The 12,635-nt window shown below is 43.1% G+C and overlaps 1 protein-coding gene across 2 annotated transcripts; it reads right to left on the bottom strand.

The window, feature by feature from the left end:
* Window positions 1-231: 231 nt before the first annotated feature.
* LOC117539852 (dehydrogenase/reductase SDR family member 13-like) lies at window positions 232-9,756 on the bottom strand. 2 transcript variants are annotated; one of them, XM_034206209.1, is made up of 5 exons: window positions 9,712-9,756; window positions 2,289-2,407; window positions 1,884-2,007; window positions 1,451-1,777; window positions 232-877 (listed from the first exon to the last, which is right to left on the bottom strand). In XM_034206209.1, exons 1-5 carry the CDS (start codon window positions 9,743-9,745, stop codon window positions 618-620), a joined length of 864 nt encoding a protein of 287 aa, XP_034062100.1. In that variant the 5' UTR covers window positions 9,746-9,756; the 3' UTR covers window positions 232-617. The 2 variants fall into 2 exon arrangements, with proteins under 2 accessions (XP_034062100.1, XP_034062094.1); XM_034206203.1 differs by lacking the exon at window positions 9,712-9,756 and adding an exon at window positions 3,934-4,083.
* Window positions 9,757-12,635: the final 2,879 nt, after the last annotated feature.

Here is a 12,635-nt window from a genome sequence, read left to right as displayed (position 1 = left end):
TTATGTGCTTCAGTTATGTGTGGGTGGGGTTCATTTACTACAGGCCTGTCTGTAATCTGATGATTTGTCTTACATTGATACATTATGATTGATGTTTGAAACACACCTTATCTCATCAATCTTTCATGTAAAAAAACAGTATATGGTATGAGCCAGGAATGTGTTCATGTAGGAAACCATTGCTTGCAAGAATTAAATGCTTGTAAGTAAACCATCTCATGCAGTCCCATTTTTATTTACATTTGGCATCAATAACTTTAATACATTTAAATTAAACAAAAGGGATTTATTGCATTTTAACAAGCTGTTGCAGAAGCATTTATAACCTTATCTGTGAGTACACATTGTATGATTACAGTATGCAAACAAATCCAAAGAATGAAAACACAGTGCTGTAAAAACTGCTGAGTCATGGCGACTCCAAGATAGTCAGACTGGTTCTCTTTTTCATGAAGACAATGGCATGGAAGGGCTTGACCAACCTTTACCTTACATTACTTGACTAATCTCGCCCGCCAGGCGCAAGCTAACCTTTTCCCTGTATGTGTCACCATTCCATTATTAATGTTTAAGAGAAACAATGCCAACCCAACATCAGGCATTAGATGGAAAGCTTTTTATGCGAGTCCACACAGTCTCTCACTGAGCTCCCACAGCTTCTTTGCTGCAGCGTCATCCTTTGCTTTAGTGTACAATTCTCTCACGGTGCAGTTGGAGAAGTAACGTCCGTTGAGCGGTTCAATCCCCTCTTGGAGGGCACAGTGCAGGGTGGTCTGGGATCCCTGAACGGTGTTTTTCCAGAAGAACACAGTCATTGGCTTCAGGAGCATTTGCAGTACTGAGCTAGTGTTCCTTGCCAGCTCAGTGTTGATAGCTCCTGCGCAGGAAAAAAAAAATGATGCAGAGTTTTAGCAGCTTTTGTAAAAATGTCAGGTTTCTTGCTGTTCTGAGTTTGTATATTCATGGCATATTGCACTTATTATTAGTTGCTTTGGCATATAAATATTGTATATTTATCCACAAGTTTTCACCTGATAGCTATGCTAGATTACACAATATTTTCTATTTAGAGAACTGTAGTTTTATGAATTTCTAATTTCCCTATCGTTCCTCTGGTAATTGTACTCACTTGGTCCTGTTAGTGTAAACACAAATAACAATTACAATATAATTGCAACAAATATTTTCTTTCCAGTATCCTGCACCTAAAAACAGGATCACCAAAGTCATTAGGATGTATCCTCCGGGGACCATGAAGTGCTGGTCCACATTTCATGGCAATATCAATATTTCCTTAGATATTTCAGACTAAACAATACTAGTGGGCGAATTGGCCTACATTGCTATCCCTAGAACCTTACCACAAAGCACCTCATTGTTCCTCCTTTTATGGAACCAGTGTACTATAATCCCCTTTTCTTTGCATGCGTTTAATGCTCTGGCTACTGACCTGGGTGGAGGCTGTAGCAGGTGGCCTTGGTTCCCTTAAGTCTTTTGGCCAGCTCGTGGGTGAAGAGGACGTTGCACAGCTTGCTGTCGCAGTAGAACTGGAAAACATCCATGGATGAGGTCCCAATTCCCAGAGCTTTGTGGGTGTTCAGGCAATCAAAATTAATTTTTCCAAAGTTGTGTCCCGCAGACGACACACTGACCACCCTGCTGGGTCCACACTCCTTCAGCCGGTCCAGCAACAGGTTGGTTAACAGGAAGTGACCAATGTGGTTGACGCCAAACATCATCCCCAGTCCATCCTCTGTTCGACCCTGTACGAAAATACCTGAAACAAAAACATTGGTTATACATGGGAATGATTTTTTCTGCATTAATCTTTTCAATTTTTGAAAATGTTTCCTGATGTTGTTCAGGTTTAGGATTAAGCTAACCGGCATTGTTGATGAGGAGGTCCAGTCTAGGTTCAGACTTCAGGAAGTTTTCAGCAAAGCTGCGGACAGACTTCAGACTCCCCAGATCCAACGGCATGAACACCACCTGGTTACTGCCACTCTCCTGGGAGATATTGCAGTTAAATATAAAACGAAGGTATGGAAGACACTGTCCTCTGTGTAGCATGGCTATAGCATTCACAGTCTTTCATGAACCGTGGACCAGTGTACAAATGTAGATGTATTGTAACAAATATAAGTCTTTAAAAAACATTTAACATCATGATTAAAAGCAACAATAAGCTTCTGCATGTCATGTGGCACCTACGCGCTCGCCAACAACATATTTAAAACAAAGTATTACCTCTTAGAAAAAGAAACAGAGCATGATTCAGTTCGGCTCACCCTCTTGACCTCCTCAAGAGCAGCCTGTCCTCTCTGCACACTGCGACAGGCCAGAATCACTCTGGCTCCTCTTTTTGCCAGATCTATGGCGGTAGACTTCCCAATGCCTGTGTTGCTGCCTGGAGAGGAAAAGTGAGAGAAACGAGTCATACACGTTTTATTGGTCTAATTCTAACATGAACGGAATCTATATCGACATATACTCTATGTTAAATCATGGTGCTTGGATGATGGAGTTTGTTCTCATGATACAAGTTATGTTCATTTCTTCTTCTTCTGTCACTCCTGTAACAGTGCTGTCATTTAGCAGATTGGAGCGAGGGCTTAAGGAAGACGCAAGTAATAAAGAGTCCGGCCATTTTGGCATCATGCACCACTGAGTAACTTTCATAGGTATGAACGGGGCCCAGCCTCCGACGCTGTATCCAGTTATGTTTATACAACGGACTGGTTCAAGCATCCTGTGTGTATTTAAACGGTAGAATCAACAACACAGTCAAACTAGGAGATTAAAAAAGTATGTCTTATTTTTTCTTAGTTGTCCTTTTCATCTCCATCATATGAACCCCATGTCAACAAAGCTTTTGCCAAGTGATTATCAGCAACATCCTCTAGGTCTTGTGAATTGATTATGAAATACCTCAAAGTGTCCTTCTTAAACTGATATTTATAGGGATATTTATTCCCTCCAGCTGAGGATTGACCATGACCACTGAGGATTGACCATGACCACTGCAGTGAGCAGTCCTTGACACTACGTCTGGTGTCCAAACTGGCAGTGTCCCTTACATCTCTTAAACTGGGTGGGGAACTTGAAATACCCAGCTATCTGAAGAAAGAACGCTTCCGATTGTTTCAGTGTGTTGAAGGTGGAAAAGCACTGGATGTGTCAAGTTGTATGATTCTTTTAAGAATATTTTTAATAAAGAAAATTAACTCTAAATTATCTTCGGGGTGAACCAATTCAAAGATCCTCTGTGCCTTAGGGTAATTACCAAAATGCTTGTGCAGGAAAGCTAGACTTGGGTGAGCCATGCATAAATTATTCTGAATGTGTTAGAGTTAGGATTAGGGCTAGGGTTTGGTGCACTTCTTAAACAAATGTTTAGCCCACAAACACCAGCTCAGATTTGTTTTCTCTCTCCAAAAGATGCACTCTGACAATAAGATTTACCCCAGGGACTCTTAAGCGGGTTCATCCAGACCTATGTGAGCTGCACATTTTGAACACTGCACATAACAGTACTTGTTCATTAGAAATGGATCAAATGACTGTGTGTAATGAAAAAAGTCAAATAAATGATGAATCACCAAATGTTCAAAAGATTGTTGTCAAATATAGGTTTTGAAAAAAAGCTTTTCCTGGCTGTACTGTTTTGCCCCAATCCCCCTTTTAGCCCTACTTTCAAATGATGTGTGTAAAGTCTTGTATTTGTGCAGTCACCATCTGACTAAAACTGAAGTTGACTGAGAAGCTATAAATGTGCAGTATGTTTCTCCATGCATAACTGTTGCTGTGCACACAGACAATCATTTGTTAGAAAAGTCAGTCACATGTCTTCTGCCACCCAAATAACACACAGTGCAGCGTACAGTAGCACTCTATCAAAAAACAACCCAATAAAAACAAAAACCTTTTTCTTACCGGTCACAATCACAGTTTTCCCAACCAGCCTTGCTTTACTGGTGCACTGCTTTCCCTTCACCACAATATGACGAAAAAGGTAGGCGATTCCTACAACAGCACCCACGAGCAGCAGAAAGGTAGACATTGTGAAAGCCTCGCTTGCTCACATCAGACTGGCTGCACTGAGAAAGTCCAAGCTAATTTGTGCATTGGGACAAGCCCAGTTATGCAAACACTCCCACTTCCTGTTTGGCGGTGGTGACAGTGCTCTCTGTAATGTAACTGCATATGAGTTTGAGCCCGTAAGGAATTTTAAGGAAAGATCCAAGAGAAATCTAACTATACAGTTCATATTTGAGTTACAATCATGTAAACTAGCAAAATATGTGTTGTACAATAATGTTGGGTTAAATCCTAAAATCATGTCTTGCACTAGTCTACATCTACATGAATCCTCATTGACCTCCCATCCAGGATCATCTAGAACAGGGGTCGGCAACCCCTGGCACACGTGCCACCAGAGCCGGCCCGACCCATTAAGCGACATAAGCGGCCGCTTAGGGCCCCCTAGCAAAAAATGCAAAAAATGGTGAAAAAAAAGATAAGTATGTTTAATTAATTTTGTTAATATGCCTAGATTGCCTACTCTCAAAGTCATGTATTATATTATTGAGTCAATACTATAATACATTAACCGTGCTTTACCTGAACCTCATCATGACACTAGAGAGGAGTCCTCTCTCATGCCCCTTTCACACCAACGCGTTTTCAGCTGGAGCCTGAAAAGTACCGGTTTTTCCTGTTCACACCGCAGAGGCGCCGCCTGCTCCGGAATCCGGTTCACTTCCAGCTCCAAAAAATTGTCGGTCTAGAGTAGGGGTGGGCGATATTGAAAAATATAATATCACGATATTTTTCAAGCAGTATCACGATAGACGATATTTATCACGATATTTTTTCATGTCGGTTATTATGGTTATTTTTCAAGTTACTTAACAGTACAACCACCTACAAGGTAACACAAACTAAAATAAAAAGGAGTCACAGACCAAAATACCATTTCAAGCTGGTTTTAATTCTGCAATGAATCCCTGAACAATTCAACAGGAATTTTGATATGGCTTCCTCAGTGTTCAAGTAGGTAGGCCTACACCCTACAACAAACGTTAACACTGGTTTCTTCACCAAGTAAAGTGCACTCTCTTGCTAAATAAAATAAAATATTCAAGGCACAGTTTCGCAGTATAAAAATTCACTTTCTGTTTTAGGTAGCACTAGCAGTGATGTAAAACTAAAACATAAAACATAAGTAAAACATAAAACATCAATGAGGAAAAGTCAGTGCCAAACAATTAAAATGTAAACTTTAGACTTGAAGTGCAATCAAAGACTTTAACATAACTGAACATCTGTTTCAAAAGGGAAAAACAATATAAATACCTTATTGATAAAATAAAATATAAGCCAACAGAATCAACCAAGACAATAAATGAAGTGCAATACTGTCTGAATCCTGACTAGACAGCTTGGTTTTTACTAACCGTTATCAGTATGTAGTTACTTCGGTATCATTTTGAAACGTGTATTACAATTAAATCACGGTAAAATAGGTTAATTTTGTCGTAGTTGGTTTCCACCACAGTATTTACATGGATACAAGCCCCGCCCCCTCTCCAGCGCGTCCTGTTTGAATGACAAGAGTAAACACAGCTGACAGCCGTGGTGAAACTCCAGCGGTAGGGTGAGAATATTCGCATTGCGTCCGTTCTATTTCGTATATGGCTTCGCCCTCTAAGGCTATCGCTATTGGGTTATCCCTCTGCGCCCCCGCGCAGCACTGAAACACTTGTAGTCCACGCCCACCCAGTAGGTGGGACCCACCCTCGGGCCTCCTTCCGGTATAAATAGGAAGGGGGCCCGGCACTCTGCTCCCTCTTTTCTTCAGCAACCAGCACAGTACTGAAGCACAGAAAAAGTCGAGTCATGAACAACTGTGTCCGTGATTGTCCCTCATGTAAGACGGGGTACATCATGAGCTACGACTTACACGCGATATGCGAATCCTGCCTGGGGCCAGAGCACGCGGACGCGGCTCTCAGCCAGCAGGTCGTTTGTTCGCATTGTGCCCGTCTCCCGTCAGCCAACAGGAAGCGAAGAGCGGACGCTCTAGCTACTGTGGCTGAGGAGGACGATTGGCCCGTCCAGAACAGGGACGACGGCCTGTCTATGGAGCCGTCTCCCTCCATGGCTCGCCGTGCGGCTCTCCCCTTCCCACTCTCCCCTGGTCGGGGGAGACGGGGTCGGAGCGAGGTACGGGTGTGGCGGCCGAGCACGCGGTCCCCTTCTCCGTGGCTACCGGCGTTGGGTGGCATTATGCTGGAGCTGCCGGAGATCATCGGCAAAGCAGCAGCATGCAGAGGTCTCCCCGTTCCCCTAGGACGGGAAAGGGTGGCTCTGGACGACATGGCCGGAGTGTTTTCCCGGGTTCAGACGGGCAGGAGTGACCCGACCCGTTAATAACGCGTTAACGCAAACAAAAATGAACGCCACTAATTATTTTAACGCGATTAACGCATGTGTATTTTTTTTCCTCGACCGCCCCGTAGTTTCAGAGCGCATCGAGTTTAAAATACCATCTACAAGCTGATGCTGAGAGCCCCGCTCCTGCCGCCCGCTTGTGGCAGACCACACTTCCACACTCACCGGCAGGCACCGACTGGCCATCTGGAGGACCGGGAGGGTGTGTGTATGTGTGGCCCGAGCGAGCGAGAGAGAGACCTTACGTGCATTGTTGTTGTTAGCATCTGGTGCTAGCTAGCTGCGCTAACGGATATAAGGAGCTGTTTAAATGAAAACAGAGAAGCGACATTTCGCCACAACTGCGCCGAGCACTTGACTTTATGCAGGAAGCCAGACAGTGGGACATTGTACGAGAAGTCAGCCCACTTAGCACGGATAGTGCAACATGATTGCAGCGTCCAGGCAGCTCCCGTTCGAGCATATGCCTTGAGTTGCACATAGCTCCAACGATCCCACACACACACACACACACACACACACACACACACACACACACACACACACACACACACACACACACACACACACACACACACACCATTTGTATTGTATTATTGTATGAGAGGTTCCAGGTTGAATTGAGGCGAATATTTGTAATGTTCAGAGGTTGTTGTGTTTAATATTCATGAGAATATTTGTTATTATTGAAATGATAATAAACATTAGCATAAAGCATATTTGTCCACTCATATGTTGATAAGAGTATTAAAAACTTGAAAAATATTCCTCTAAGGTACATTTAGAACAGATAAAAAATGTGCGATTAATTCCCGATTAACTATGGACAATCATGCGATTAAATATTTTTAATCGACTGACAGCCCTAATAATAATACATGATAAAATATGTCTTGATTATATTTTGTAGTGTTCTGAATCTTCTAGAAGTATGTCTTTAGCATCTGAATAGAGCATCACAATGTGTCTACAATGTACCTCTCACACTTGACCACACCCCAAACTAATGGCACACACATTTCAGGGTATTGTTTTGTTATGAATGCTTAGTAAACAGTTTGAAGAAGCCATGGTATTAAATCCAACTAACTGTGAATTTATTTTAAAAAATGTAAGGAACGTAGAATCAACCCCCGGTGGCACCAGCAGTGAAACCTCGACCAGCACCACTGAGGAGTCCTTCCACTTTGATGCTGAGCCCTGCACTCCCCTGGCAGAATCCACCATCTGCACCACACCGGCACCGCGGCTCGGAGAGAGGCCAAGCACACTCAGCACTCGAAGGCCTCCGGCGAAGCGCAGGATGATGATACTAAATGAGATACTGTCTACAGCTGTTCATTGTTCAAGATTGAAATGTAAATATTCAAGCTGTTTTTCTGCCCCTCTATTCACATGTAGCCTTTCATACGTGATGGTTTCTTCATTCTCGAACTGTTGTGGAGCAGAACTATACAGTTGCAGGATTAGTCTCAAGTACCTCAATATAATTATAGTATAGTATATAGCACTTGATGTGCTCATTTCATCATTCATTCATGTATTTTATATTCTACTAAAACTGAATCAAACCATAAACAAGGTGGCCTGTTGGGATTATTATATATATATATATAAAATATATCTGCATTATTTTATCCCACTTGATGCTTTGCTCTTGCTGCTTGTTTTACACTGATGTTATACCTTATTTCTTACTGATGTAAAGCACTTTGAACTGCAATCCCCTGTATGAAAGGTGCTATACAAATAAAGTTATTATTATTCAGATGGATGTTTCTGCCCCTCTGTTCATTCTCCCATTATCCTCCTCAATCTGCCTAGAAGTATTTTAATGTTGTAGCTGTTACTATAACCAATACTAATGCTAGGGCTGCAACTGACAGTTATGTAGGCACATTGTTATTGTTTCTTATCACTGTGTGATTAAAAGAATATTACACAAATAGCAGGATAGGCAATGCAAAACTTTATTTCGTACCTTCATGCACACATAACACAACATTAGAATGAGCTTTTATCAACGCCTCAAGTGTTGAATCAGACTTTAGTTCCACCTGGAGTAAATTCACCAGCTACCCTGCAGTATACAAAGTCATTCAAACTAGCTGCTCCTTTACCAGCTTTGATAACACTTTCATGATCAATCATTAGAAAACATATCATATATATTATTCTGAAATGGACCAATCTGCTCAATGACTACTTTTACTGTCGCTACTTTCACTATATTTTGATGAGAATACTTTTCTACTTTCACTTGAGGAATATTTTGAATGCAGGACTTTTACTGTGACAGAGTATTCCTACACTCTGGTACTTCTACTTTTGCTAAGTACAAGATCTGAGTACTTATAATTTCACTACAAGATCTGAGTACTTATACTTTTACTCAAGTACAATATCTGAGTACTTATTCCATCTCTGGTAGTGTATTAGTCTGAATTGTAGCCACAAAATCACGCAGAGCTGCATAAAAATAGACTCACAATGGTAACAAGTGGAAAATAATATTTACAAATGTGTACAATGATTTGTAGGTAATGCTACTCAAGACACCTGACTTATACATCTTCAAAGGAAGACTGTGTTCATTCTACAATTACATGGGATTAAAGCAAAATGTAGTTTTACTTGAATAATACTTCAATTTTATATAAAAGACAGTTTGTTTTCATCTGTTTTCAAATAAACAAAGTCTTGGCTTTCAGAATATTAAACTTGTTTCGGCAAATTCAGATGATAAATACAACTTTGAAGCTTCGGCATAATTACAAGCGGAGAACTGAGTAACTTAACGTCACAGCAGGTATAACAACAGCCGGTGTTTCTTGTGAGTGTTTCCCCGGGAAACAAACGCAAAAATACACAAACACACTCGCGAGCTTCCCCCAGACCAGTAATACAAACGAAAATGTGTCTTCGGGTCAATGTGACTGATTTCGATAGAGCAAGTCACATTTGGTTTAGGCACGAAACATACTACCAGTAGAAATACATTGCTTTCAAAATCGCTCTGTGTCGAATCAATAGATTATATTTCGTGACTATAACACGAAATGCCGTGAGTGCTTCATCCTCTGAACACCACACGATGGCGACTGTAACGCACACAACATAGGTACGCTCCTCTGAAATGATTGTCCCCTGCAATTATTATTATCCCTCATCGAGTTCGCTATTCAGCTCGCTAACGTTAGCTTAAACAAACGTAACATGCAACGTTAGCCTAATCTAAAATGCTCTACTACGGCGTACCTTTCATGTGGCTCGTCAGCGCAGACTCTCGCATCGTTATTTTTGCAAACTTTGCAGGAGGCTACTCGTGGGCTTGACCCTCGTCTTAGCCATGGCTTGTATTTGTCTTCTGCTAGCCAACGCTCGTTGAAACTGCAACCTCCTGGCACACAGCCATCTATCACTCTCATCAGAATGCCCAGGTCACACGTAACACAAATACTTGCAGGTCGCGCGCATAGCGCGGGAAGGTGCAGCAGAGCTGTTTTATGGAGAAGCGAAGCAATTATTTTTCTTTTAATCTAAAAAGCGAACTATTCAGACAGACAGCAATTTATTGTAGAAGTAAAGCATTTACATTTTCAAGCACTTTATCTCAATTTCAAGCACCATTCCCAAAATTCAAGCACTTTCCCAACCTTGAAAACACCACGTCAAATTTCAAGCATTTTCAAGGATTTCAAGCACCCGTACGAACCCTGTTTATATCACGGTCTGTTCTTCTTCTCTGTCTTCCGGTTGTTGCCTCTTTTGAATGACGAATACACACTACCGCCGTCTGCTGGTAAGGAGAGTTATTGCCACTCACGCACTGAAGTCTTTGCGGTGTGTTCCCGTGCGACACATGGCCAAGACGCAGGAGAACACGGCGACGCAACAGCCGGTGTCGGCGCGTCCTCTGGTGACTGCTTGGTGTGTCAGGGCCTTAACGCATCGGCTCCCTGGTCAGCGTCGGCGCAGCGGGTTTGCCTGCAGGACGCCGCTGGGACTTTTGCTCCGATTCCCACTGCTCGACATGGTACTCAGGTGTCCCGGGTTCCCGCGGATCTGCGCTCGGCGGAGCACGTCTTCATCCGGCACAATGCGCACAGGGGTCCCCTACAGCCTCCCCCTACAGATGGACCTTTCCGGGTTTTGGAACACGGGGACAAACACTTTGTGGTCGACCTGGGTGGTAAGGCCGAGCACGTCTCGTGGACCGGTTGAAGGCGGCCCACCTGGATTTGGACCAGCCGGTGGTGCTGGCACGACCTCCGCGGTGGGGGCGACCCCCGGCCTTGATCCCTGTCACTGAATTGAGATACGTTGTTCCGGTCTCGCCTCTTCCGGAGGCCGCCCATGCAGAGGTCGTTTTTCCGGCTCCCGTGCTCAGGAGTCTTGGGGGTCGACCTGTCGTTCCTCCCCGCCACGCTGACTTTGTTTATGGGTCAATTCTGGGGGGGCTTGTGTGGTGACACGTTATAAGACATAATTCACCGTTGAGATTATTGTGTTGCAACTCGGACCCGTTAGTGAGGGTACCGGGGTTGTTGTCATTCATGCTAGCTTGACATGCAGTAGCAGTAAATGTATTTACCTTGTCTGGTTTAATGGATAATAAAGTGTGGAGTTCCATACTGAACACACCGCCTCTGACTCCCATTCATCGGCTCTACACACCTTACAATGTATTGTTTACTCTTACAGTTCCACTTTCCGAGCAGGAAATGCACACTAATACAAAATAAAATCGCACTGACACTTATTATATCTATATATATATATATTTATATATATAAATAACGACATCTTGTATTTTAGTTACACCCGCTAGACAACAGTGGAGGGTTCGAGAAACAACCGTGTTTGCTGGCCCTGCTGAAAAAACCAGCATAGACCAGTTTAAGATGGTTGCTGGTTTTAGCTGGTTTTAGCATTCGTCCCACACGTGTGGGCGGCTGTGGCTCAGTGGATCGAGTGCTGGACTTTGAGTCAGGGGATAGCAAGTTCGAGTCCCCACTGCAGTCAGCATGTCGTTGTGTCCCTGGGCAAGACACTTCAAACCAAATTGCTCCTGTGGGGACTGTCCACAGTGCTGAATAAGTAAGTCGCTTTGTGTTGGAGGAGGGGCTCCGTAAGGAAGTGGCAGATTTTTTCCGGTTGTGTATTTTCAAATTCTAGCGCACTCGAGCTGGTTTCTCCAAAATTACATACCCCACCTTTAACATTATCTTACAAGTTGAGAGAGTTACGTTTTGTTTAAAATCGTCAATGTAATTCCATTAGAGGTTTTGTGTTGAACATGAAGTTAGCTAACTGTAGCTCACTCTACCAATGGTTAGCATGTTAAGCCGTACTTTGTGTGGCAGCTCGCTTAATACAAAGAGGGTTTTTCTGCTTCATTGTAAACTTTTCTTACAAATGTGTGTTAATCTACCTGACATTGTAACGACAGTTTTTTTCTACTCAATGATACAGACCATTGTTGAGGAGATGCAAAACATACTGTAAATGAGTTGGGTCCAACATATGCTAAAATATGTCTTGGTGCTGTTGGACCTGACAGCTGCCTTCAACACTGTGGACCATAGCATCCTGTTGTCACGGCTTGAACAGTCCGCAGGCATCACTGGCTCTGCCCTTGCATGGTTCAGGTCCTACCTGACAGACCGTAGCCTCTCAGTGTAGTTGGGTGCCTTCTCCTCTGCCAAAGCCCCTCTTACCTCTGGGGTTCCCCAAGGCTCGATTCTGGGTCCCATCCTTTTTCTACTGTACATACTGCCCCTAGGCTCAATTCTCACAAAACACAATATCCCCTTCCATTGTTATGCTGACGATGTACAGATCTATCTGCCTCTCAATCAAAATGCCAACTCACTACAGCAGTTGATGGACTGCTTAACAGAGATTAAATCCTGGCTGAGCCAAAACTTCCTCACCCTCAACGAGAGCAAGACCGAGGTCATCTTTTTTGGACCCCGACCTCCAGCCTCTCCGGTTGATATTCTGGGCTCCCTCAATAAAAACATCCTCCCCTCTGTCATGAACCTTGGAGTGACCTTCAATAGCGCTTTTAAATTTGATAAGCAGGTCAGCACCGTAGTTACAGTAAGACCTGCTTTTTTTAAATACGACTATTGGCTAAGACCAAGTCGTTTTTATCTTTTAAAGACCTAGAAAGGGTT

This window comes from Gymnodraco acuticeps, unplaced genomic scaffold (assembly GCF_902827175.1).
Source record: "Gymnodraco acuticeps unplaced genomic scaffold, fGymAcu1.1, whole genome shotgun sequence".
Taxonomy (NCBI): domain Eukaryota; kingdom Metazoa; phylum Chordata; class Actinopteri; order Perciformes; family Bathydraconidae; genus Gymnodraco; species Gymnodraco acuticeps.
This window is presented reverse-complemented; position numbering and strand designations above follow the sequence as displayed.